Genomic DNA, 20,027 nt, shown 5'->3' on the forward strand with positions numbered 1-20,027 from the left:
TGCCCATCCCCGTATATACCTATTTTAGCGAAACTACCTACTACAGTTGAAATTGTGTATTTCATCTTTCAATGTATTTCAAAGGATGGATATAGATGTCTTGGAGTTTGTAGATAAGGTAAGAGAATACTGCTGAGTTGTAATTGATAAATTGGTAGATTGCTTCAATCGAATCTGCCGGTGACACCTTAGATCGGTTGCCCCAATTAATTAGCTTGGCGTGTGAAAAAGGACAAGAGACTCAAGTTTATGAACGGCTAAATGAATTGGCCAGCAAAAGCGCGATACGCGTTGAACAGCTCTCTGCTGAAAACAACCAGGTATGCTAGTCTCCTGTTTCCCTAAGGTATAATCTTACAATTATTAGGATTTTAGCAAATCGGTAAACCAGTTATCTGTAGTTCGGTCCGAACTTCGTAGTTTGCAATCTTTAATGGCCGACCTGAACACTGACATTCAAGCTAGCGGTCGTGATTTACAAAATATGGTGAGCAATTATATTAAGCGTGGCTCTTTCAACTTGAAGAAATTGAGCTTGATTAAATTCTTGAATTTTGATTACGCAGAAAACTAACAATTGTATCAGAAACAACAATTAAATTCTCTAAGCACATCCGAGAGATTTCTTACAAAATATCATAATTTAGTGAGGAGCTGTATGCAAGTGTTGCATCAGGTTCAGTACTCTCAAGAGTTATTGAGTAAAAAGCAGTATCTTCCTACACTCAGAATTTGCTCAGAAATAAGCGAAGTGCATTTAAAACGTTTAGATGGATTGGGGATGTATTCTACCATCCAACAATACATTGTCACTACCAAGGAAGCTATATGTAGCGCTGTTATGGAAGACCTGCATGAATGGCTTTTCAGCATTAGACAAAAACTACCTTTAGTTGGTAAATCATGCTCACAGCAAATTGATGAAGCCAGAAGACGATGGGCTAGGGAATACAAAGAGGATTTGGTTAACCTAAGCTCCAAAACCTCAATTTCCCTAGAACTATATTTGCTTGAAATGATGGATTGTATGTTTACGTTTTGTTTCTGTTTTGTTAACATTTTCAGTTTCTCCCTTAGATAACGAGATCGTCAAGATTAGCTTTGAACCTTTATATATATGCTTGCAAGTTCATTCTTATTTGGGCTTGCTCAGCTCTTTCCGTTCCTCATTTGAGCGAGATAGGAGACGCCAACAAGAGTTTTTAGCGCCTAAAAGTCTGACCACGCTAGACATGGCTGTTGTCAGCGAATGGTTAAATTCTATTGCTGGGTTTATGATAGTTGAGTACTACATATTACAGTGTATACCCAATTTTCGCTCTTACGAAGAAGTTCAAAACATTTGGACTATTATTTGTGAAAAGTTGGTCGAAACAATTTTAAGTGTTGCGTTTACAGAGCAAAGTACCACTACAATAATAAAACTGAAAAATCAAATTGTTTTGCTTATGCATACCATGGAGAGATTTGGGTTTTCCGTTGAAAGTTTGCGGAACTTATGTGTCGAGCTTATTGATGCTTTTGGTGGAGCCCTTATATTGAAGCATTCTGTGTTCTTTGAAGAGGCGTTTGAAAAGGATGTGTATGCTCCCATGATCGTTGAGACACAGGAGGAATATGACCATTATATAGCGCCCTATTGGAACTTCCCCTCTGAACCCTTCCCAAGAACAATGAGCTTTTCAAAGATGTGCCCACTATGTTGCACAACTCTTTCTAAATTTGTCCGTCATTTCTTCATGTTCTTAAATGATTCTGTCATATTGGCTACCGAAGTTAATGAAAAGGCACCACGATTCTATAGAAGGTTTATTCTTCGAAGCCTTGTTGATAGATTGAAGAGTTTATATCCAAAACTTGCACTTTCTCAAATGTCTCAACTTGTTAAAAACTTTTACGCATTTGAAGATCCTTTGTTACAAATAGAGAAAAGCCTCGTTTTAAATAAGCCTATACACCAGATTGGTGCGGAAGCCTCTTCTAGTAATAATGTTAAATCAACTGAATTACTTGAAGGTTTAGCGAATGCACGAAAGTCTGCACTTCACGAAATTTTTGTTAAAATAAATTTAAAAATCGACGACTTTCTCGGCTTGGCAGAGTACGATTGGACGACTACTCAGGTCCGAAAGGATGTTAGTGGATATTTGCAAGAAATGGTTACATATCTCCAAACCATGTATCTTGAATCGCTTGCAGGTCTTCCAAAGCATGACAAGTCGTACGTGTATTTGGAGACTCTTGATCATCTTTGCACTGCTATGGTTGATTTGTTGTCAGATCCATCTATTCGAAAAGTTACGACTGCTGCCGCCGAGGGTTTCAAATTGGACGTTGAGTATTTAGAAAGTTTTGCAGCTCAAGTACCTGATCAAAGCATTGTTAATGCCGACAGTTTTATAGAGTTACGACAATGCGCAAATCTGCTGCTAGGAGATAATATGGAGGAGTATTTGGATACGGATAAGTTTATGAGAGACTTCAATAGATTGCAACCAGCGGTTGCTATCAAGTTTTTAGAGAGGTATAATATTCCCGCATGTTTACAAGATAATTTTACTAACCTTTTGTGCAGGCATATTAATAATTATTCTGCTAATCCCCTTAGCAATGATCGACCAAAGCGAAGGGCCATTGAAATTTTAATAGCTACTTTGAAGAAAAGATAGCAGATCCTTCAACGATAATTTCATTTATTGATATAGTTAAATGTGTTTTCGGGGAATTAATTAACTATCTATTTCACTCATTTGACTCATTTCATATTTTGTCCAGCTGATGGTTCTTTACTTTCACTTTTTTATATGAGCAATGCGGATGAGTGTTCATTTAAGCCTTAGAGGAGGAAACCTTTTAATTTCGTTTAATTTCTCCTTTTTTTGAGACCTTAACTGAACTCACTACAAACACCTGTCCCATGACCCAAAAAACATTAATGTACCTAAGCTATTGATGGAAGCTAGCAGTATATTGCTTGCAATACCAGTAATGATCTTTATTTTGTTCAATCAATGCGAAAGATAGAGAATTAATTTACTTGAGAAAAAGTATAGGTCGTTATGCTTACCAATTGCCTTTTTCCATTGTACAAAGCTCGTTCTCGTAATTTTTACATTTGAACCCCTAATTGATTTATTTTTCTGTAGATGTTAATTTATTGTTGTAAAAAGTCCATTTTTTACAAACCTAGAATTCTCTTCTTTCATCTCATTTATATTGTTGCTATATGTGTTTTCAGGCCAGCGACTCACTCTCCACAAACCAACCTCAATTCATTTTCGAAATATATCATCATGTTTTTGGGCACATTATATTCTTTCAAAACTAATACGAGAACTGTTTGCCTTTTGGAGTTGGCTAAACTCCTTGATCTCCAAGTTGATCTTGTTGAGACTTATCCTCATAAATTCTCTGCAGATTTGGCTGCAAAGTTTCCTCTCCAAAAGGTATGTAATTATAAATTTAATTTAAAAAAATTTTTGGCAATATAAGTCGGATGTCGTGTATTGGAATCTGTAGGATTTTACCGTGGTTTAATAAGTGGAGGGTTTTATAACGTTTTGCAAGTCTGTTTCCAATTGTGGCTTACTTCATATAAATGCCAAAACACTGTTTACAAATTATTAAAATTCGACATTTGATTTGAAATGTGACATGCTAATATTCGTTCACCGTACTTATTTTACGCATAACTTTTTAGGGTAATATTGACTAATTAATTACTAGCTCCCTGTCTTCATTGGTGCTGATGGCTTTGAATTATCTGAAGTTATTGCCATTGTTAAATATTTCTATGAAAAGGGAAAGCACAATGACAAGGAAGGACTTGGTCCTGTCAATGAGGTTGAAGAAGCTGAGATGTTAAAGTGGATGTGCTTCATTAACTTTGACATCGTAACGCCTCAAAATGTCCGCCCTTGGGTTGGTATGTTCCGTGGTAACATCCCTTACGAGGAGAAGCCTTTCAAGGAATCTGCCACCAGAGCAATCGATAGCTTGAAGATTCCCAACGAACTTGTTAAGGATCGTACATATCTTGTAGGGGATCGCTTCACCCTCGCCGATTTATTTTTTGGAAGTTTACTTCGTATATTCTTCAATTCCATTATTGATGAAAAAACACGCAAGGAGCTTCCTCATTTAACTAGATATTATATAACTATGTTTCATCAAGCAAAACTTGAAACATATTTTCCCTTGGAGTTGCCTTTGACCGTTACTGTGGCCAAGAAGTAAAGAGATTTAGCGCTGATGCTCCTGCTACTATTTTATATAACTCCAATAAAATGCGTTCTTTCACAAACGCGTGATTTAAGATAGAAGATTGAAAGAAAAAGAGAAGCTATGGAAATGTAACTAATCTCTTTTATTAATAGCTTAAGTATATTTCAAAATAGATTGCTCACAAACCTTTAGAGCAAACCATCATCATTGTGATGAGCTATACTTTTAAATTTTTAAGATTCTGAGATTTACAAAGACTCTTCTAATGAAGTAAGTAAAATTACTTTTATAAAATAAATTGTAATTTTTTGTTTAATTTGGGATTTTGTTGTTCAACTTTTAAGACAAGCTCATCGTAAGTTTCATATTGGTCACCTCTAAAAATCTTCGGACTTTTTGAACTCAATGGGTCGCGAAAACCATTTACTGAATTCGCTCGATAAGATTCCTAGTAGAGTCCCTTCATCACGGGTTGAACACCAAGTTTTTGATTTGAGAGAATATTCATAATGTTTGGGACCACTGGTTTTAGGTTAGTACCGATTCTAACAAGACTAAACTTGGATGCTAGTCTAATATAATGGGACTTAAGGTCATAATTATACTAAGACTAAAAATTTCCTTTAAGCACTCGATACTATAGGAAACATGTTTGGCAATAGCTGACTGTACCTACCTTACTGGGGATGAAAGCCAAATTTGATGAGCAGGAGGCTGCTTATTTATTACATAAGTCCCCTTTTCACCAAGCATAAGAGTAATTACTCCATTCTGCAAATCTAGTGTTAGAATCGTTTCAACACAAACTCAGCTAGACTAATTGTAATGTTTGGGCAACTCTGTTGACATACAGCATATTGAATATCATAATCTTTTTTTCCTACTTCTTCTAATAAATCCTCAAATGTATCATTTAAGACATCAAGGGTGTCATCTGCAACTCGATGATACTCAAGATCCGTCAAAGCTCCATTATGCCGTACTTGTGAATAATACCTACAGCGTAGCCCAAAAACATTAGTCGAGAATTCATAAGGCTTCAAAAAAATTGGGGTTCGTCTGCGAAAGGCTGCTCGCAAAGACTGCATATTTCATATCACGGCTCTTTCACAATCTCTCTTGTCGGTGTAGGCTTAATTGCTAGGTACAAAGAAAGAAAATAAATGATATTTTTCGATAAAATTATATGTCAATAATTCTCTTAATTGCAAATATTACAAAATTACTCTTCAATGAGTAGTTAGCGGATAATTCGTGTGTTCGCACTTGGATCAAATTACGGTCGCAAACTCAAGAAGTGAATTTACATAAAGAAGGAATTCTGGGTTTTGGGAAATATGCTGTACAGAACGACTTAGTCCTTTTCGAATAAAGTATTTATATCTAAACGGTTTGAACAATTGTACTTTAAGGTACATCGCTTCAACACTCATCCATAAAAGGGTAATGATCTTAATTGAGTTGCAATTAGTAGAAAATGGAAAATAAATTAATTAATCCACTAACAAAAAGTTGTCCATTTAAGCTAAACAAAGCTAAATAAATAATAAAGTTAACTATATCATTAAATGTAACACATCAACTTAAGTTAAAAACAATCATTTCTCAATAATTTGACCATCGTCAATTCCTTTTATAATATTGTTCGGAACAAGCGTAATAGTCGTGTAACAAACTTTCAGGTGGATTTGAGATTTTGCTTTCTCGTCTTTTTATGTCATCTCTCAGCCGTATGTAATTTCTTAATAAATTATCCTGATCACGAGGTTTTCGAAAGTGATATTTAATAGACCATGTTTCCTTTTCATCAAGATGTTTGACAACAGACTTGTGAACACCATTCACAAATTGTAGGGCACAAACTTCTAATGCACAAAAATTGGAAGGTGACACAGTTTTGGCTTCCAGATTTTTCTGACCATCCAGTAAATCAAACCCCCTGTTTTCTTTATCATCTGCTACTTCTAAGTACACTTTTAAAGGGGGGTTAGGTACGTCTTCAGTAGTAGAAAGCATAACTCGAAATGAACGTTTAGGGAAAATTGAAGTTGCATATTGCAGAATTTTTTCCAACAATTGAAGATTTAAATTAAATTCCGCTTCGCCTATTTCACTGCTTCCATGAATTGCTCGGTCCATCGCCACAAGCGGTATATACTGAAAACCAAAAATATCGCTTGTGTTATGATATGCAACGAAAACTCCTTGCATGTAACCAAGTCTGGCTTGCAGACTATACTTCATAAAAGCGGACCTAATTAAATCAAAGTACTCTCGCTCGAACGAGATTCGGTTTCCATAATAATGCGTAAGTTTATAACTCTTGAACAATTCCGGCTGTGTCTGATTCATACGAACCCCAAATACAGCTCTCGTCTTCAAATCAAAGACGCCAGATTCAGGAATTTTCTTATCGTAACAATCCAGTTGAGATCTAACCAAAAGCGAAGAACATCGACCATACTGAAAGACATCCTTTAAAGGCTTCAGTACACCGTTTGAAGAGGGAGGTTTCTTGTATAACAAGAACTGGTCTTTATCAACAGTAAAAAAAGTCTCCAACGATTTCCCAACGTTCATCAATATGATGTTGACAGAAGGTTCTTTGGTCAAGCTCTTGTCTTTGTCTATACAATAAAGCCCGTTTTGATAACTTATGTGTACACTACTAGCCGATCGGCATAATCGTGTAAAGTTACGTTCATTTGGACTAATGTAGAATCCTTTTGACAGATCTGAAAAATTCGGAAATTTCCATTTACTTATAAAGAAGTGTAATTGAGACATTAAGCCAGTCAAAGAACTAGTGGAACCAACAAATTCAGCACCGATAGAATTTGCGACTTTTTGTAATTGTTCATCTTCGGAAGGAGGACGAAACTTACTTAAAAGGCCAAAATTAAATTTATCAACTGGCAAGATTTTTGACAAGTATTCATCCCATTTATAGTCATTAGTCTTCGGATCACGAAGAAACTGGAATTTCTTTTTAGGTAATACAGTGTCCAAATGGTGCTGTAAGTTGCCTATTGACTCTTTGTCCACAACGTTGACTTCTACAAAAATAAATTAGTTAGTCTGACTTGCAGCGCTCAATATACTTACTTTCAAAGGCAGACGCTTTAGAGTGTAAAACGTTGTCTGCAGCTTTAATATTACAACTATTAATTTGAAAACCTTTATGTAAGCATTTTTTCAAATTATAAACAGATCGACGACCGAAATTCTTTTTTTTATAAATCAACATAACACCAATTGGTAAATGTCGAGTTATACTTAATGGTTTAAATGATGACAGAAAATTTAATTCAAACCAAAACTAAGGAATACAAAAACTACCTCCATATCTTTGGAAGTACGAGGGTTGGGTGAACTTACGGTGTTGAGTACTTCGCAGGTGTTAGTATATGAAGTCGAAAACTAGTGAAATGCTATTGAAAATAATCGAGCATTAATTCATTAAATTACTATAAATATTCATTAAATAATACAGAAAATCATTGTATAATTGGAAATGTTCAGAGTTTAGTCAGCCTAATATGTTAGTACTCGCCTTTTTCCACTCATTAACGACCCATTCAAAATTAACAAATTTGGGTTCAATTTGATATCTATTTGGTTAACCAACAACTCATACTTCTTTCTTTTTGTTTAGCTACTTACAGTTCGCACGCCTTTGTTAGTTGTTCTAAACGAGTTGAATCTTCCACAAACATTACCACGTGTGTCAATTTTTTTGAAGAAATATCTTTCTCTATTGTAGCTCCGTTCCATAGCAATATACATTTGGTTAAGCGGTATTGCCCCATTCGAACATCATACAACTCAGAATTTTCGATTCCTTTCAAATCTAAGAATACTGTAAACTTTAAAAAAGGAAAGGCACCAACAAAACTGGCTTCTTCCTTCGAAATTGTAAGATTCAAAATAGAAGTGTCATCGGAAATTTTTGAGTACTCTTTACTCAAGTCCAGCTGTTTCAATTCCACCAATAAATTAGACAAGGATTTCGCACTCAAGGACTCCAATGCTGTCTTCCATGAATATTTTTCATCTTTAGAAAAGAGAAGACTAATTGGTTAGAGAATAAGCAAACTTATCTGTACTTACTATGACCATTGTGGCATTAAGCGTTGATTATTTACACTGTCCATTACCCATTGAGATCGAATAATAGTACACATGTTTTTGCTCCGCTCGATAGAAACCCTAGTAGATACTGTTGTAAGCAATGCACAAGCAAAGTGATATCTTACCTCTGTCGGCAACTAAAAATAACCTTTCTTTCCCAAAATTTCCAACACCCTGATGAATTAAACCTCCGTTTTCGATTATTATTTGTTGCAAACCGGCTTTAGTTTCATGCAATTCTGTTGGAGGCAGGACGACTAAAGAGTTAGAAAATGTCTAAACATAATCACCTACCAAAATGTAAGTTTTTCAATACATCAGAGTGAGGAGAAGCTTCCTTTTTAAACGTGGGTTCATCATAAAGAAACTTTTTCTGCTTTTCTCTTTTTTGAGACACTTTTCTTTTTTTATTAACATGAAAGGAAACGTTATCCTGTTTTTCAACAGCGTTTTTTAGCGTAAAAAATTCATTGATAGTCAATGCGTCTTTCCAGCTTCGATCCAGCCTCACTTTTTCTAGTCTTGGAAATCTTAACGTATAGTTTGTCTTAAACCGATCTGTATTAAGAGATTAGTATATAAAGATAACACAAATTTATATCATACTAGATACTACAACTTCCGCAGCTTTGATTTGGAGAACTAATGAATCCTTCGGATGAATCCACATATCAGGCTTTTCAAAGTCTTGTTTAGTGCCAGCCAATTCCATATATTCTAAAGCATCAGAAGACCAAGGAAGCCATTTTCCTTCTGTCTCCTTTCGAATTATATCGCGATCAAAGTAAGTAAATCCACCACCTACACGAACAAATGACTGAAACTTCTCAGAATGGTCTTTTGGAGTGTAGTCCATGCGTAGTCCACAAAGAAACGAATTTATTTTTCCCGACTGCTTACCTCGGCCAAAATACCCGCCTAAAATAAGGCAATCCAAATCTTCTCCGAAACCCTGAAGATAGTAAGGCTTAACTTTGATCCAGTCATCCATTCGTTCTCCAAGGTGATAACTTCCACTTGGTTTCTTGATAACCAACCCTTCGGATCCTTCTTGAATAACATTCCGTAACTCTGCTTCAATATCTTCAATAGTACTGCCGACCTTGTAAGGTAGAATACTCATACGATGAGATTCGCGAACAATTACTTTCTCTAATATTCGTCTTCTTGATTCTAATGAGTACTTTACCAAAGACTTCCCATTAAGATACAAAATATCGAACACAACGTAATAAGGGCTGTAGGATGAATGAGAGGAAGAATCTTCAAAAATGCTTCTTAAACTTCCGTATGGGATCACTGTTTCCAACACTGGATCCCATGTAACCATTTCTCCATCAAGAATAATTTGTGAAATACGTTTGTCAAATGCTCCAATGATGTATTGTGTCAGCCTAGATTGTTCATCGAAATAACTAGAGCCATAGGCATAAGTGTACGACCTGGCATTTCGACTATAGAATTGGAATTTTCCTGAACTCATGTGTAATTGAATACGCTCCCCGTCTAGCTTTTCTTCAATCCAAAACGGTTTATTTCCCATGGCTTCCAGCGTTTGATGGAGATCCTTTTTTTTGAAATTGGCTAGCTGAGGCTGGAAGCAACTAAAGACTTCCACATCTGTTTCAGTTTCATCAAGAGACCGACTAGGATCATAGAGCTCCCAACAAATTCTCTTTAAGGAGCTACACAGTCGATATAATCGAGCTGCATCAGGATGGAACACAGAAAGTATGAATTTTTCCGATGTTCCGTATTTTCGAACTAAAGAAATAAAAAAGTTAGGTCATAAATAAAGAAATATCATTTCCAACCAACCTTTCAGTAAAATGGGAATTAGCCATCGAAGCTCAAGAGGACTCAAGGATCTATAAAATTGCTCCAAAATATTAACTCGGGTATCCCTTATTAAGGTTAGATACGGTAAAAAATTTAGAACATACTCAGAAGAAGCATCTGCTAATTGATCCAGCAGGGCGTTGACATCACCAACTGTAAAGGCACCAGGAAAGGTCCTGTATGCCCTTCTTTGTAAAATATCTAAATTTTTTTCAGTTAAAATATGATCAGGATCAATTGGAATACAAAAACTATGATGAACACACCCTGCAACATGGTAGAAAAATCTCCAGTATGTTTGGACTCGGATCCTCTCCAATTTTTCAAAGATTTTGCATCTTCAGAAGTAGGACTCAAATGCATAGCCTTGTTAATTAGTCACTGATGTTGCAACTTAATTACTTACTCGAATAAACAGTTTTCCAAGCCCAAATTCCTTGAACCCATATGATCCTCTTTCACGATCCAACTAGAAAATTAGCAATTAGAAATTCAAGACACCGATTAAGACACTTTATGTAATGCGATTTAGTGGTCTAACAATTTTAAGTCGTACATCAGGAAGCACTCCATTAGTTAGTATAAGGAATAAAATACAAATATTAAATTACTTAGTCGAAGTAATGGATAAAGATCTGGTCCTACATGTTGTCGCCATTTATTAAAGTAATCCAAGAGGATTTTGCGCTTTAATTCATAAGGGTCAAGGTTTGATGTTTTGGATTTCCTAGTCTTTCCAATTCTTGATAACGGTTCCAATAATGTTGTAACAAAATCATAGAATTCAAGGGTGCTTGAATGATTTTGAGGTTTCGTAAATACCGTCTCTTTGGCTTCGTCCATATCTTAGGTTTTGGCTTGAAGCAATCGTTTTATAATACAGTTTATGATCAATAATATTTCTCAAATAAATAACCGATAAGAAATAAACATCAATTTAGTCTCATTATCGTGGTAGTGTCAAGTGTGTAGTACGAACACTTCTAATTATCATACATGAAAGCCTGTTCTCTGCAACGATTCGGTGGACAGTATGTTTATGGAGCAGAGAGCTGTTTTCTAATAAGTTAGGTAAAATGACTGTTCTGAATACTACAGATAAGCGTAAAGCTGATGATACCGTTAATAAACTTGACGGGAAATTAAAGCAGCCACGTTTGGATAATTTTTTTAAGACAAACACCTCATCGCCTGCTTTAAAGGATACTCAGGTACTTGATAATAAAGAGAACAACTCTGTCTCAAAGTTCAATAAAGAAAAATGGGCAGAAAATCTTACTCCTGCTCAAAGAAAGCTGTTACAGTAAGTATTGCTTACAATGTAGGCTAGAAAATTGGAAAAGGTTGTTAACCTATTTAGACTAGAAATTGATACTTTGGAGAGTTCTTGGTTTGATGCGTTAAAAGATGAATTTTTAAAGCCATATTTTTTGAATCTGAAAGAGTTTTTGATGAAGGAATGGCAAAGCCAACGTGTATTCCCGCCGAAAGAAGATATCTACTCATGGTCACATCATACTCCACTTCATAAAACCAAGGTCATTCTCTTAGGACAAGATCCTTACCATAACATTGGTCAAGCCCATGGTCTTTGCTTTTCCGTACGTCCAGGAATTCCATGTCCACCAAGTTTGGTCAACATATATAAAGCCATCAAGATCGATTATCCTGATTTTGTTATTCCGAAAACAGGGTACGTTAAAATTATTTAGTCTTTATATTTTTTCTTTCTAAGATTTGGCTTTTTGCTAATGAAGCAGGTATTTAGTTCCTTGGGCTGACCAAGGCATTTTAATGCTCAACGCTAGTTTAACTGTAAGAGCCCATCAAGCTGCTTCTCATTCTGGCAAGGGTTGGGAAACTTTCACTTCTGCTGTCCTGCAAGTTGCGTTGAATCGGAATCGCAAGGGTCTTGTAATTTTAGCATGGGGAACTCCAGCAGCTAAGCGACTTCAAGGTCTTCCTTTGAAAGCACACTATGTACTTAGAAGTGTCCATCCTAGCCCTCTCTCTGCACATCGTGGCTTTTTTGAATGCCACCATTTCAAGAAAACCAATGAGTGGCTCGAAGAGCAGTATGGACCTGAAAAATGCATCAATTGGAGCGCTGTTTCTGAACAAAAAGCAAAAATAAAGTCTAGCGAGTTGGAATCCTCTTCAACTGAGTAGAAAAAGTCAGAAAATAATTGCTCGTTTACTGGATGCTAATAGGTCTAATCAAGCTTTTTATTTTCTTTTGTCATGCTTGCTTTATTATACCACTTGCATGCTTATCTTTATTCTACCTACAATTGGACTTGCTTAATGTGTGTTATTTTTCTATGTCTTTCTTTTCGCAGAGGATTTATTTTTTTTTTGTCTTAACATTTAAATCATTCATTTTAAAGTTTAATATTTATGTCAAATCCATCGTAAACGGCACATTTATTAAAGACTTAATGTAATCAGTGGTAATTTGATTCGTTAGAATAACTCAGTAATTTTCTGGCTTCGATTGAAGTTCGGACAGCAGTTTGGATGCTTCTTAGTTTCCCAATACGTCCTTTTTCTTTTGCCCTGAGATAGTCCAATTCTCTTTTTAATACTTCTGTATCCTGCCTTGCCTTGGCCACCATTTCGTTTGCTTCAGTGAACAGTGAAACCGATAAATCTTCCATTTCTTTCTGACTTTGCTCAAGCAATCCTTCCAACTCTTCTCTTCGTTGAACCTCTCTCGAAAGTTGTTCCTTCAAATGGGTTATTGCTAAAGTATTGGCATTGTTTAATTGTTTATTCGTGCTTTCTTTTAAAGCATTTTCATTCGAATTTTCCTTGTTAGAGATAGAGCTAAAAAGCTTTGAAATTTCTACATGTTAGAAAAAATTGTTTTATATTGTATTGTCATGTTGTCCCTTACGAGAATTGCTCATCATTGTTTCAATTTTTTTTCCTTTCCTATAAAATACTAATTGCTAACTTTTTTTTCAAAAGTACAGTGGTTTAAAGTTGTTTGCTTAGAGAAAATGTCATTTGTTGACACAGTACATATGGCTGTTAACCGTAATATAAATGACAACAAACAGGAGAAAGACTTCGTTAATGTTGAAGAATCATCCGTTTATTATTTTTATCAGTTTGCTTTGTTTCTTTTTTATTTATATTTTTTTGCGTGAATTTTATGAGCAATACATTCAATATACAATTTATGGAACATTGAATCAATTTCACTGAAGAAATAAATTTATTTTATCAATTTCATACAAAAATTTTTTTTACCCAATACAGGAAAGAATTAAGTGAGCCTCATTTCGTTTTTTACAACAAAAATTATCGAACAATAAACGAAAGAAACAAAATGTAACAATTTCTCGGTCCTTGATTTCAAATCAAGATACTTGAGCTATAAAGATGCTTTGAATTTATTATCATATTCTATATGAGCTTCAAGCATATACTTACAATTACAGAGTGCAATTCCTCATTTCATTTTCATGTCCACTGCTATTGTAACCTGCCAAAGTGTAAACAAAACATTCATTCGGGTAGGGTAGGGTTAAAATTGTAAACGAAACACTAATCTAACTAACGAGAGCTTAAAAAAATTGCTGCGAACAATAATAAATAGAAGAGGGTATAAAAACTTACAAGACAATTTTGAACCCTTGAATGCTATAAGTAACGAAAAGAAATAATGGAGGTAAAAATTAATATTTCAAAGGAAATTCGGAAATAACCTTTTCGACGGTCAACATTTAGATTGAGGAGAAGGTTTTTGACATTCACTATCGATGCCATTTCAACTGGTAAGCGCTAAAAACAAGGGTTTACGCAAAATTCTTTTTGTACCTGTGATAAATATTGTATTTCTATTGTAATAGCCAATTTTTTCATCCTATGTATCATGGAAATGTCCGGCGTAATAAACTTACAACCGCGCTGTTCCTAATTTTGTTTCATTGCTACAAAAATTAATCAAAGAAAAAAAATAAACATCCCCAAGCTTCGTAAATTTAGATTTATCGTTTCATTTGCTTGTACCAACAAGCATTCTGGCATTTGCATTATTCATTATGAAATTAATAGTGTATGCAGTGCGAATAACTAAGATAAAAAAAATTAAGAAGAAAAAAAATTAAATTAAATGATCAATTTGTAAGTTTTTCTGTTTTTTGCCATGTACAATCGCATATATTGTTTGTGCACCTTTTTTAAGTTCCTCAACTCTCATATTATTGCGTAGTACAATATTCATCGTTAAAAGAAATTCTCATGATGCGTTACCCTTCCTAGACTATTTCTTTTGTAGCAGCAGCATAAATTTACTCGCTACCAACTACTTTGTATAAAAAGCTTCTTTCTTCCAGTCGTTCTTTCTTTTCAGAAGTTCATAGAAGTAAATGGCTGGAAATAAAAGAAAGAGGAGCAATGCCTCCGAAGGCTCGGATTCCCAAGGGAATGAGAGAATTTCTTCTTTGAGTGCTAACGAGGCAACTCAAGATTTCCCTCGAGGTGGGGCGTCTTCATTGACTCCTTTAGAGTATAAAGAAGCTGTTTTAGAGGCTAAGAAGGACTTTATGGAGTCCGCTTCTGGTACCGCTGAATTGAGTAAAAAAACTCGTCCTAAGAAAAAGGGTAGTAAAAAATCTTCCAAATCCGAATTGGACAACGAAGAAAATTTGAAGGTTCATATTCAAAGCTTAAGATATAAAAATATCACACCCGGCTCTTTAATTTTAGGTCAAATTGCTCAAATAAATACGTTGGACTTGGCCGTCTCATTACCAAACTGTTTGACAGGTTATGTACCTATCACAAATATCTCCGATAAGCTTTCTGATCGTCTGGATAGTATTGACAATCATGCAGAAGATAATGCAGCAACTGAAGAGGAAGACGGTCTTAATCAAATACCGGATTTGATGGATTTGTACAAAGTTGGTCAATGGGTGCGTGTTTCTGTTACAGCCCTTGGCTCGGAAAATACTACAAAAACCGGAAAAAGACACATCGAGCTAAGTCTTAAGCCGCAAGATGCGAACGGTTCTGCTCCTGAGGCTGCGGATTTTGTTGCTGGGTCGATGATACAGGCCGTGGTTTCAAGTATTGAAGATCATGGTATTGTTTTTGATATTGGTATTAATAATTATACTGGTTTTTTATCCAAAAAACACATAAATGATTTCCCTTTTGTTGAAGGCCAAAGTTTATTGTGTTCCGTTATTTCAAAAGAAGATCGAATTTTCCATCTTTCTCTCACTGCGACATCCACTAAGGCGCTTGAGGTTATGCCTTCTGTACAAGCTATTCTTCCTGGTGACTATATAAATGTTTTGGTAACGGACATCAAGGAAAGCGGAGTTATTGCAAAATATATGGGTGTAGTAGATGTCACTAGTGATATTTATCATTCTTCTCCCGTGAAAGGGGAAGATTTAGAAGATAAATTCCAGCTTGCTAAATCTGTTCCTGCTCGCGTTCTTTTTGTGATTCCCGGTGATCCCCCTAAAATTGCAGTATCTTTCTTACCTCACGTGCTTACCTTCAACTTCGCAACTCCCAATACTCCACATCCCGATCAACTAGATATTGGTTTTATCGTCAATGCTGCTAAGGTTACGTATGTATCCTCCTCACTTGGCGTTTTTTGCGATGTTGGTGTACCTGAGATATCCGGATTTGCTCACATTTCACGCCTTTCCGATAAAAAGGTTGCTGGAATTAGTCCCAATTCTGGCCCCTATAAAGTTGATAGCACCCACGAGGCTCGAATCATTAATTACAGTTATGTTGATAATTTATATATCTTGTCATTTCAACAATCTGTATTAAACCAGCAGTTTTTGCGAATAGAGGATATCGAAGTCGGTCAATTTGTCGATGGTACCATTGCGAAGCTTATACCTCAAGGAATCGTGGTAACTATTTCGGAAGGTATAAATGGTTTAGTTCCCTCTACCCATATGGCTGACATAGCCCTACAGTTTCCTGAACGTCGTTTTAAAGTTGGCTCTTCCGTAAAATGCCGTGTTTTAAGTACGAATGTTCTACGAAAGCGTGTCCTCTTAACTCTCAAAAAATCATTACTTAACACAGATTTGCCATTGATATATGACTATGAACAAGCTACCCCAGGAACACAAACAGTTGGAACTCTTGCTCGTATTTTTGAAGATGGAGCTATAGTTGAGTTTTACAACAGTGTCCGTGCTTTTCTTCCCGTTTCGGAAATGAGCGAAGCTTACATTCGTGATGCTAGAGAACACTTTAAAGTTGGGCAAACACTTTCTGTTACTATCGTCAGTTGTGATCCAGAGAATCGTAAAATGCGTGTCGGCTGTCGTGAGCAGAGTTGGGATGCTAAAAGACTTGAAAGATTTGAAAACATAAAAGCGGGTTCCGTACTTTCAGGTATTGTTCTTCAGAAAACCGAAGATTCCGTGATCGTTGATTTAGGAGACAAGGTTACTGGTGTGATTACCCTTGGCCAACTTTGCGATGGAGATTTAAATAAATGCTCTAAAGTCATGAATAAATTAAGAGCTTCTACCAAGCTTGCTGAGGTCTTAGTTCTTCGTAAAGACACCAGTAAAAAGTTGATTTCCTTGTCATTGAAGAAAAGCCTTGTTGAAGCTGCCAAGGAAAATCGGATGCCCATCAATATCACTGATCTTAAAGAAGGTATTAAATATTTTGGATTCGTGCGTAATGCGACTACATTTGGCGTTTTTGTCGAGTTTTGTGACGGTTTAGTAGCATTAGTTCCAAAGGCCTATATATCTGAAGAGTATGTGCCAGTCCCTTCAGCAGTCTATAAACCCCAGCAATCCGTTACCTGTGTGTGTTTGTCCGTAGAGCTTTCACAAGAAAAGGCGTTTATGTCATTTAAGCCTCTTGCGCAGAAACAGGAGAAAGCTGTGGAATTTATGGAAAGCAAGTACGATATCGACAATCCAGTCGATGAAACTATTAAAAAGACGTATGACTACGTTGCAGGAAAAATTACCTGGGCTGTTGTTACATCTGCTAAAGCTTCTCAGCTTAATGTTGATTTAGCTGCTAATGTGCATGGCCGTGTTGATGTTTCTGAGGTTTTTGATAATTTTGGAGAGATTGTTGATCCCAATAAACCACTTAAAAGATTTCATAAAGGTGATAAAATTCGAGTTCGCGTCTTAGGTATTCACGACTCAAGAAATCATAAATTTTTACCGATATCGCATAGAGTGTCTCCGAAGCAGTTTTTAGAGTTGAGCGTACGCCCTTCAATATTGAACATGGAGCCATTCAGTATGAAAGAACCTCAGTTCAAAAAGGGTGATGAGGTGACTGGTTTTGTCAACAACGTCTCTAAGGAGTGCGTTTGGGTTTCTCTTACTCCTTCTGTCAATGGTCGTATACCTATCTTGGATCTAACGACAGACGTTAAAGAATTGAATTCTTTACAAAAGCATTTTTTCCTTGGAAAGGCAATCAAGTGTTATGTTGTTAATGCCGAAGACTCTATTACTCTATCAGCAATTGGACCATTACAGGGATTTGAAAACTTGACCCCCGGAAGTAGACTTGTTGGCAAAGTGACAAATGTCAACGAAGCTGGTGCTATTTTGCAACTTCCTGGTCATATGTCTGGTAGAGTTTCTCGAATTGATATGTTTGACGATTACGATATTTTACCCGAAACTAAATTTACCCGCAATAATTTGGTAGGTGTCTGTGTCTTAAGTGTGGATGTACCTAATAGAAAAGTGGCCTTATCTGCTCGTAATTCTCGTACTCAATCGCAGCCTGTGGAAATCAAGGACAAGGAAATAAATTCCGTAGATGATCTCAAGATTGGTGATATATGTCGGGGATTTGTTTGCAATGTTGCTAACCAAGGCCTCTTTGTTACGATAGGACATAATCTGATTGCTCGAGTAAAAATAGGCGAATTGTTCGATACATTCATTAAGGATTGGAAGCCCCATTTTCACGTCAACCAACTAGTTAAGGGAAGCATCGTTGGAATCGACAATGATTCCAAGCGTATTGAAATGTCATTGAAACAAAGCAAAATCAAGGATTCCTCGGAAATCACGAAGACATTTGCTGATATAGCCGTCGGTAGTAATCTTGATGGAACTGTCGTCAAAGTTGGTGACTACGGTGTTCTTATTCGTATTGATGGAACCGACAATATTGTTGGATTATGCCATAAGTCCGAAATTGCCGATGCAGTTGTACTGAATATCAGTAAATTGTATAGTTCTGGTGACAAAGTCCGTGCACATGTCTTAGACGTTGATTCTGAAAAACGCCGAATTGCTTTAGGGCTTAAGTCTTCCTATTTTGATTCGGATTCCGACATTTCAATGTCTGACAATGAGGAGGACGTTGAAATGAGATCAGAGGATCAATCAGATACATCCGAATCTGAAGTCGGCTCGAAGGATGATGTCCAATCTGAAGAGGTAGAAAATCTGGAATCTGCTGGTGATGAGGATGAAGAGGAGGAGCCAAGTGCTCTTCAAGCCAACGGATTTGACTGGACCGATGGAAGTACTGTTTTTGATAAGTTGGCTGATGATACTGAAGATAGTGAGGATGAAGAAGATGAGGAACCAAAGCGTAAGAAGAGTAAATCTGATCGTTTTGACGATGAAGAAAAGGATTTGGATGAAATTCCAAGCACAGCAGCTGATTTTGAACGACAGCTTCTCTCTTCACCTAATTCCTCACTGTTATGGATTAGTTACATGGCGTATCATTTAAATCTTAATGAGTTGCAAGAAGCCAGAGAAGTTGGAAAGCGTGCTCTTTCCACGATTAACTATCGGGAGGAAGATGAAAAACTCAACGTTTGGATGGCCTTGCTTAACTTGGAGGTTGCATATGGTACTGAAGATTCTTTGAAGGAAGTTTTTAAGGAAGCATGCGCTTATTGCGATGCCTTAATTGTTTATGAAAAGCTTTGTGGAATTTTAATTAAAGGTGGTAAAGTTGATTTAGCCGATGAGTATATGCAATTAATGTTGAAGAACTTTAAACAAGTTCCATCTGTCTGGATTCAATATGCCACTTTTCTGTTGAACAATGATAAAGCAGAAAAAGCCCATGGTCTTTTGGAACGCAGTCTCCAAAGCCTTCCCAAAAGTGAACACGTTGGCATCATTGAGAAATTTGCCATTCTTGAATTTAAAAATGGTGATCCAGAACGTGGACGAACAATTTTTGAAGGTCTTTTAAGTAGTTATCCTAAACGTTTAGACCTTTGGAATGTGCTTATTGATATGGAGATGAAGCAAGATGACCCATCTATTGTGCGTAGACTATTCCAAAGATTACTAGCGTTAAACCTTTCTACAAAGAAAGCTAAATTTGCGTTCAAGAAATGGCTAGCTTACGAGAAAAACATCGGTGATGATGAAGGTGCAGAGCAAGTTAAGCGTCGTGCAATCGAATACGTTTCTGAGAGCCATTCTGAAAATTGATTGACGGGTTTGTTGTTGCTGGTTATACTCATGTGTTTATTGCTGAAAAGGGCAATGTACTAAAAATTGAATGGGAAAATGGTGGATTATGGTATAAATTTCCAACATATGCCTTTGAACTTTGTTGGAAGTTTTTGTTTAATAATTTTTGTTTGTAGATTTTGGTTATACATTAGACAGCTTTTTCGAAACGCTAGAAAACTAATCAATGCAAAAGGTCTTATAATCGGGTTTATACATGCTATAGAGGGGTTTCCTTGATTTGAAAACTGTAGGTATGAATAAAGTGAGCTTAAAGAGACGGCTAATCGACCAAAAACATAACATGGAGAAAGAAATAGTAAATATATATACATTTACACTGTACGAAAGCTAACTAGCAAT

At 36.1% G+C, this 20,027-nt stretch overlaps 8 protein-coding genes and 13 long non-coding RNA genes across 21 annotated transcripts; 10 read left to right on the plus strand and 11 right to left on the minus strand.

Annotated features, from left to right (window-relative positions):
* The first annotated feature begins 5 nt into the window (after positions 1-5).
* On the plus strand, positions 6-3,263 carry sec15 (exocyst complex subunit Sec15). Its single transcript, NM_001022876.3, has 6 exons — positions 6-118; positions 159-320; positions 368-487; positions 587-1,025; positions 1,066-2,524; positions 2,576-3,263. The coding sequence occupies exons 1-6, from the start codon at positions 86-88 to the stop codon at positions 2,667-2,669; spliced, it is 2,307 nt and encodes a 768-aa protein (NP_587884.2). The 5' UTR covers positions 6-85; the 3' UTR covers positions 2,670-3,263.
* On the minus strand, positions 2,074-2,293 carry SPOM_SPNCRNA.6924. Its single transcript, NR_196265.1, has one exon. It is a non-coding gene; the product is annotated as a non-coding RNA (long non-coding RNA).
* SPOM_SPNCRNA.1145 lies at positions 2,699-3,583 on the minus strand. Its single transcript, NR_149998.1, has one exon. It is a non-coding gene; the product is annotated as a non-coding RNA (long non-coding RNA).
* SPOM_SPCC1183.02 (glutathione S-transferase) lies at positions 3,257-4,288 on the plus strand. The gene is made up of 2 exons (NM_001022877.3): positions 3,257-3,446; positions 3,727-4,288. The coding sequence occupies exons 1-2, from the start codon at positions 3,294-3,296 to the stop codon at positions 4,234-4,236; spliced, it is 663 nt and encodes a 220-aa protein (NP_587885.1). The 5' UTR covers positions 3,257-3,293; the 3' UTR covers positions 4,237-4,288.
* fxn1 (frataxin) lies at positions 3,685-5,492 on the minus strand. Its single transcript, NM_001022878.3, has 3 exons — positions 5,076-5,492; positions 4,901-4,995; positions 3,685-4,746 (listed from the first exon to the last, which is right to left on the minus strand). The coding sequence occupies exons 1-3, from the start codon at positions 5,310-5,312 to the stop codon at positions 4,602-4,604; spliced, it is 477 nt and encodes a 158-aa protein (NP_587886.1). The 5' UTR covers positions 5,313-5,492; the 3' UTR covers positions 3,685-4,601.
* On the plus strand, positions 4,519-5,710 carry SPOM_SPNCRNA.6925. Its single transcript, NR_196266.1, has one exon. It is a non-coding gene; the product is annotated as a non-coding RNA (long non-coding RNA).
* Positions 5,711-5,733: 23 nt separating this feature from the next.
* pet127 (RNA metabolism pathway protein Pet127) lies at positions 5,734-7,619 on the minus strand. Its single transcript, NM_001022879.3, has 2 exons — positions 7,330-7,619; positions 5,734-7,280 (listed from the first exon to the last, which is right to left on the minus strand). Exons 1-2 carry the CDS (start codon positions 7,469-7,471, stop codon positions 5,848-5,850), a joined length of 1,575 nt encoding a protein of 524 aa, NP_587887.1. The 5' UTR covers positions 7,472-7,619; the 3' UTR covers positions 5,734-5,847.
* Positions 6,210-6,707, plus strand: SPOM_SPNCRNA.6926. The gene has a single exon (NR_196267.1). It is a non-coding gene; the product is annotated as a non-coding RNA (long non-coding RNA).
* SPOM_SPNCRNA.6927 lies at positions 6,857-8,666 on the plus strand. Its single transcript, NR_196268.1, has one exon. It is a non-coding gene; the product is annotated as a non-coding RNA (long non-coding RNA).
* Positions 7,654-11,150, minus strand: lig4 (DNA repair ligase Lig4). Its single transcript, NM_001022880.3, has 12 exons — positions 10,806-11,150; positions 10,751-10,761; positions 10,601-10,663; positions 10,461-10,560; positions 10,299-10,395; positions 10,174-10,259; positions 8,962-10,119; positions 8,650-8,913; positions 8,481-8,612; positions 8,335-8,443; positions 7,888-8,295; positions 7,654-7,835 (listed from the first exon to the last, which is right to left on the minus strand). Exons 1-12 carry the CDS (start codon positions 11,035-11,037, stop codon positions 7,754-7,756), a joined length of 2,742 nt encoding a protein of 913 aa, NP_587888.2. The 5' UTR covers positions 11,038-11,150; the 3' UTR covers positions 7,654-7,753.
* Positions 8,810-10,791, plus strand: SPOM_SPNCRNA.6928. Its single transcript, NR_196269.1, has one exon. It is a non-coding gene; the product is annotated as a non-coding RNA (long non-coding RNA).
* Positions 11,151-11,207: 57 nt separating the features above from the next.
* Positions 11,208-12,654, plus strand: ung1 (uracil DNA N-glycosylase Ung1). Its single transcript, NM_001022881.3, has 3 exons — positions 11,208-11,497; positions 11,555-11,887; positions 11,955-12,654. Exons 1-3 carry the CDS (start codon positions 11,271-11,273, stop codon positions 12,361-12,363), a joined length of 969 nt encoding a protein of 322 aa, NP_587889.1. The 5' UTR covers positions 11,208-11,270; the 3' UTR covers positions 12,364-12,654.
* On the minus strand, positions 12,600-13,189 carry spo13. Its single transcript, NM_001355883.2, has 2 exons — positions 13,091-13,189; positions 12,600-13,039 (listed from the first exon to the last, which is right to left on the minus strand). The coding sequence occupies exons 1-2, from the start codon at positions 13,104-13,106 to the stop codon at positions 12,639-12,641; spliced, it is 417 nt and encodes a 138-aa protein (NP_001343091.1). The 5' UTR covers positions 13,107-13,189; the 3' UTR covers positions 12,600-12,638.
* SPOM_SPNCRNA.6929 lies at positions 12,951-13,269 on the plus strand. Its single transcript, NR_196270.1, has one exon. It is a non-coding gene; the product is annotated as a non-coding RNA (long non-coding RNA).
* A 392-nt stretch (positions 13,270-13,661) lies between these two features.
* On the minus strand, positions 13,662-15,481 carry SPOM_SPNCRNA.6930. Its single transcript, NR_196271.1, has one exon. It is a non-coding gene; the product is annotated as a non-coding RNA (long non-coding RNA).
* On the plus strand, positions 13,666-14,199 carry SPOM_SPNCRNA.6931. Its single transcript, NR_196272.1, has one exon. It is a non-coding gene; the product is annotated as a non-coding RNA (long non-coding RNA).
* Positions 14,502-20,020, plus strand: rrp5 (U3 snoRNP-associated protein Rrp5). The gene has a single exon (NM_001022882.3). It carries the CDS (start codon positions 14,571-14,573, stop codon positions 19,641-19,643), a length of 5,073 nt encoding a protein of 1,690 aa, NP_587890.1. The 5' UTR covers positions 14,502-14,570; the 3' UTR covers positions 19,644-20,020.
* Positions 16,348-16,663, minus strand: SPOM_SPNCRNA.6932. The gene has a single exon (NR_196273.1). It is a non-coding gene; the product is annotated as a non-coding RNA (long non-coding RNA).
* Positions 16,800-17,554, minus strand: SPOM_SPNCRNA.6933. The gene has a single exon (NR_196274.1). It is a non-coding gene; the product is annotated as a non-coding RNA (long non-coding RNA).
* Positions 17,767-18,883, minus strand: SPOM_SPNCRNA.6934. The gene has a single exon (NR_196275.1). It is a non-coding gene; the product is annotated as a non-coding RNA (long non-coding RNA).
* SPOM_SPNCRNA.6935 lies at positions 19,330-19,711 on the minus strand. The gene has a single exon (NR_196276.1). It is a non-coding gene; the product is annotated as a non-coding RNA (long non-coding RNA).
* Positions 20,021-20,027: the final 7 nt, after the last annotated feature.

The sequence above is a fragment of the Schizosaccharomyces pombe genome, assembly GCF_000002945.2.
Source record: "Schizosaccharomyces pombe strain 972h- genome assembly, chromosome: III".
NCBI lineage: Eukaryota > Fungi > Ascomycota > Schizosaccharomycetes > Schizosaccharomycetales > Schizosaccharomycetaceae > Schizosaccharomyces > Schizosaccharomyces pombe.

What these genes read in the sequence shown, in the direction of transcription:
- sec15 (NM_001022876.3), top strand. Translation starts at nt 86, where the DNA reads ATGGATATAGATGTCTTGGAGTTTGTAGATAAG. An exon ending in TCTCTGCTGAAAACAACCAG is followed by an intron (nt 321 to 367) that starts GTATGCTAGTCT and finishes TACAATTATTAG; the next exon opens with GATTTTAGCAAATCGGTAAA. An exon ending in GCTATCAAGTTTTTAGAGAG is followed by an intron (nt 2,525 to 2,575) that starts GTATAATATTCC and finishes CCTTTTGTGCAG; the next exon opens with GCATATTAATAATTATTCTG.
- SPOM_SPCC1183.02 (NM_001022877.3), top strand. Translation starts at nt 3,294, where the DNA reads ATGTTTTTGGGCACATTATATTCTTTCAAAACTAATACGAGAACTGTT. An exon ending in CAAAGTTTCCTCTCCAAAAG is followed by an intron (nt 3,447 to 3,726) that starts GTATGTAATTAT and finishes ATTAATTACTAG; the next exon opens with CTCCCTGTCTTCATTGGTGC.
- fxn1 (NM_001022878.3), bottom strand. Translation starts at nt 5,312, where the DNA reads ATGCAGTCTTTGCGAGCAGCCTTTCGCAGACGAACCCCAATTTTTTTG. An exon ending in ATTATGATATTCAATATGCT is followed by an intron (nt 4,996 to 5,075) that starts GTATGTCAACAG and finishes CTAGATTTGCAG; the next exon opens with AATGGAGTAATTACTCTTAT. An exon ending in TGGCTTTCATCCCCAGTAAG is followed by an intron (nt 4,747 to 4,900) that starts GTAGGTACAGTC and finishes ACCTAAAACCAG; the next exon opens with TGGTCCCAAACATTATGAAT.
- pet127 (NM_001022879.3), bottom strand. Translation starts at nt 7,471, where the DNA reads ATGTTGATTTATAAAAAAAAGAATTTCGGTCGTCGATCTGTTTATAAT. An exon ending in TAAAGCGTCTGCCTTTGAAA is followed by an intron (nt 7,281 to 7,329) that starts GTAAGTATATTG and finishes TTATTTTTGTAG; the next exon opens with AAGTCAACGTTGTGGACAAA.
- lig4 (NM_001022880.3), bottom strand. Translation starts at nt 11,037, where the DNA reads ATGGACGAAGCCAAAGAGACGGTATTTACGAAACCTCAAAATCATTCA. An exon ending in TTGGAAAACTGTTTATTCGA is followed by an intron (nt 10,561 to 10,600) that starts GTAAGTAATTAA and finishes CTAATTAACAAG; the next exon opens with GCTATGCATTTGAGTCCTAC. An exon ending in TTAGCAGATGCTTCTTCTGA is followed by an intron (nt 10,260 to 10,298) that starts GTATGTTCTAAA and finishes AACCTTAATAAG; the next exon opens with GGATACCCGAGTTAATATTT.
- ung1 (NM_001022881.3), top strand. Translation starts at nt 11,271, where the DNA reads ATGACTGTTCTGAATACTACAGATAAGCGTAAAGCTGATGATACCGTT. An exon ending in GCTCAAAGAAAGCTGTTACA is followed by an intron (nt 11,498 to 11,554) that starts GTAAGTATTGCT and finishes TAACCTATTTAG; the next exon opens with ACTAGAAATTGATACTTTGG. An exon ending in TTTGTTATTCCGAAAACAGG is followed by an intron (nt 11,888 to 11,954) that starts GTACGTTAAAAT and finishes CTAATGAAGCAG; the next exon opens with GTATTTAGTTCCTTGGGCTG.
- rrp5 (NM_001022882.3), top strand. Translation starts at nt 14,571, where the DNA reads ATGGCTGGAAATAAAAGAAAGAGGAGCAATGCCTCCGAAGGCTCGGAT.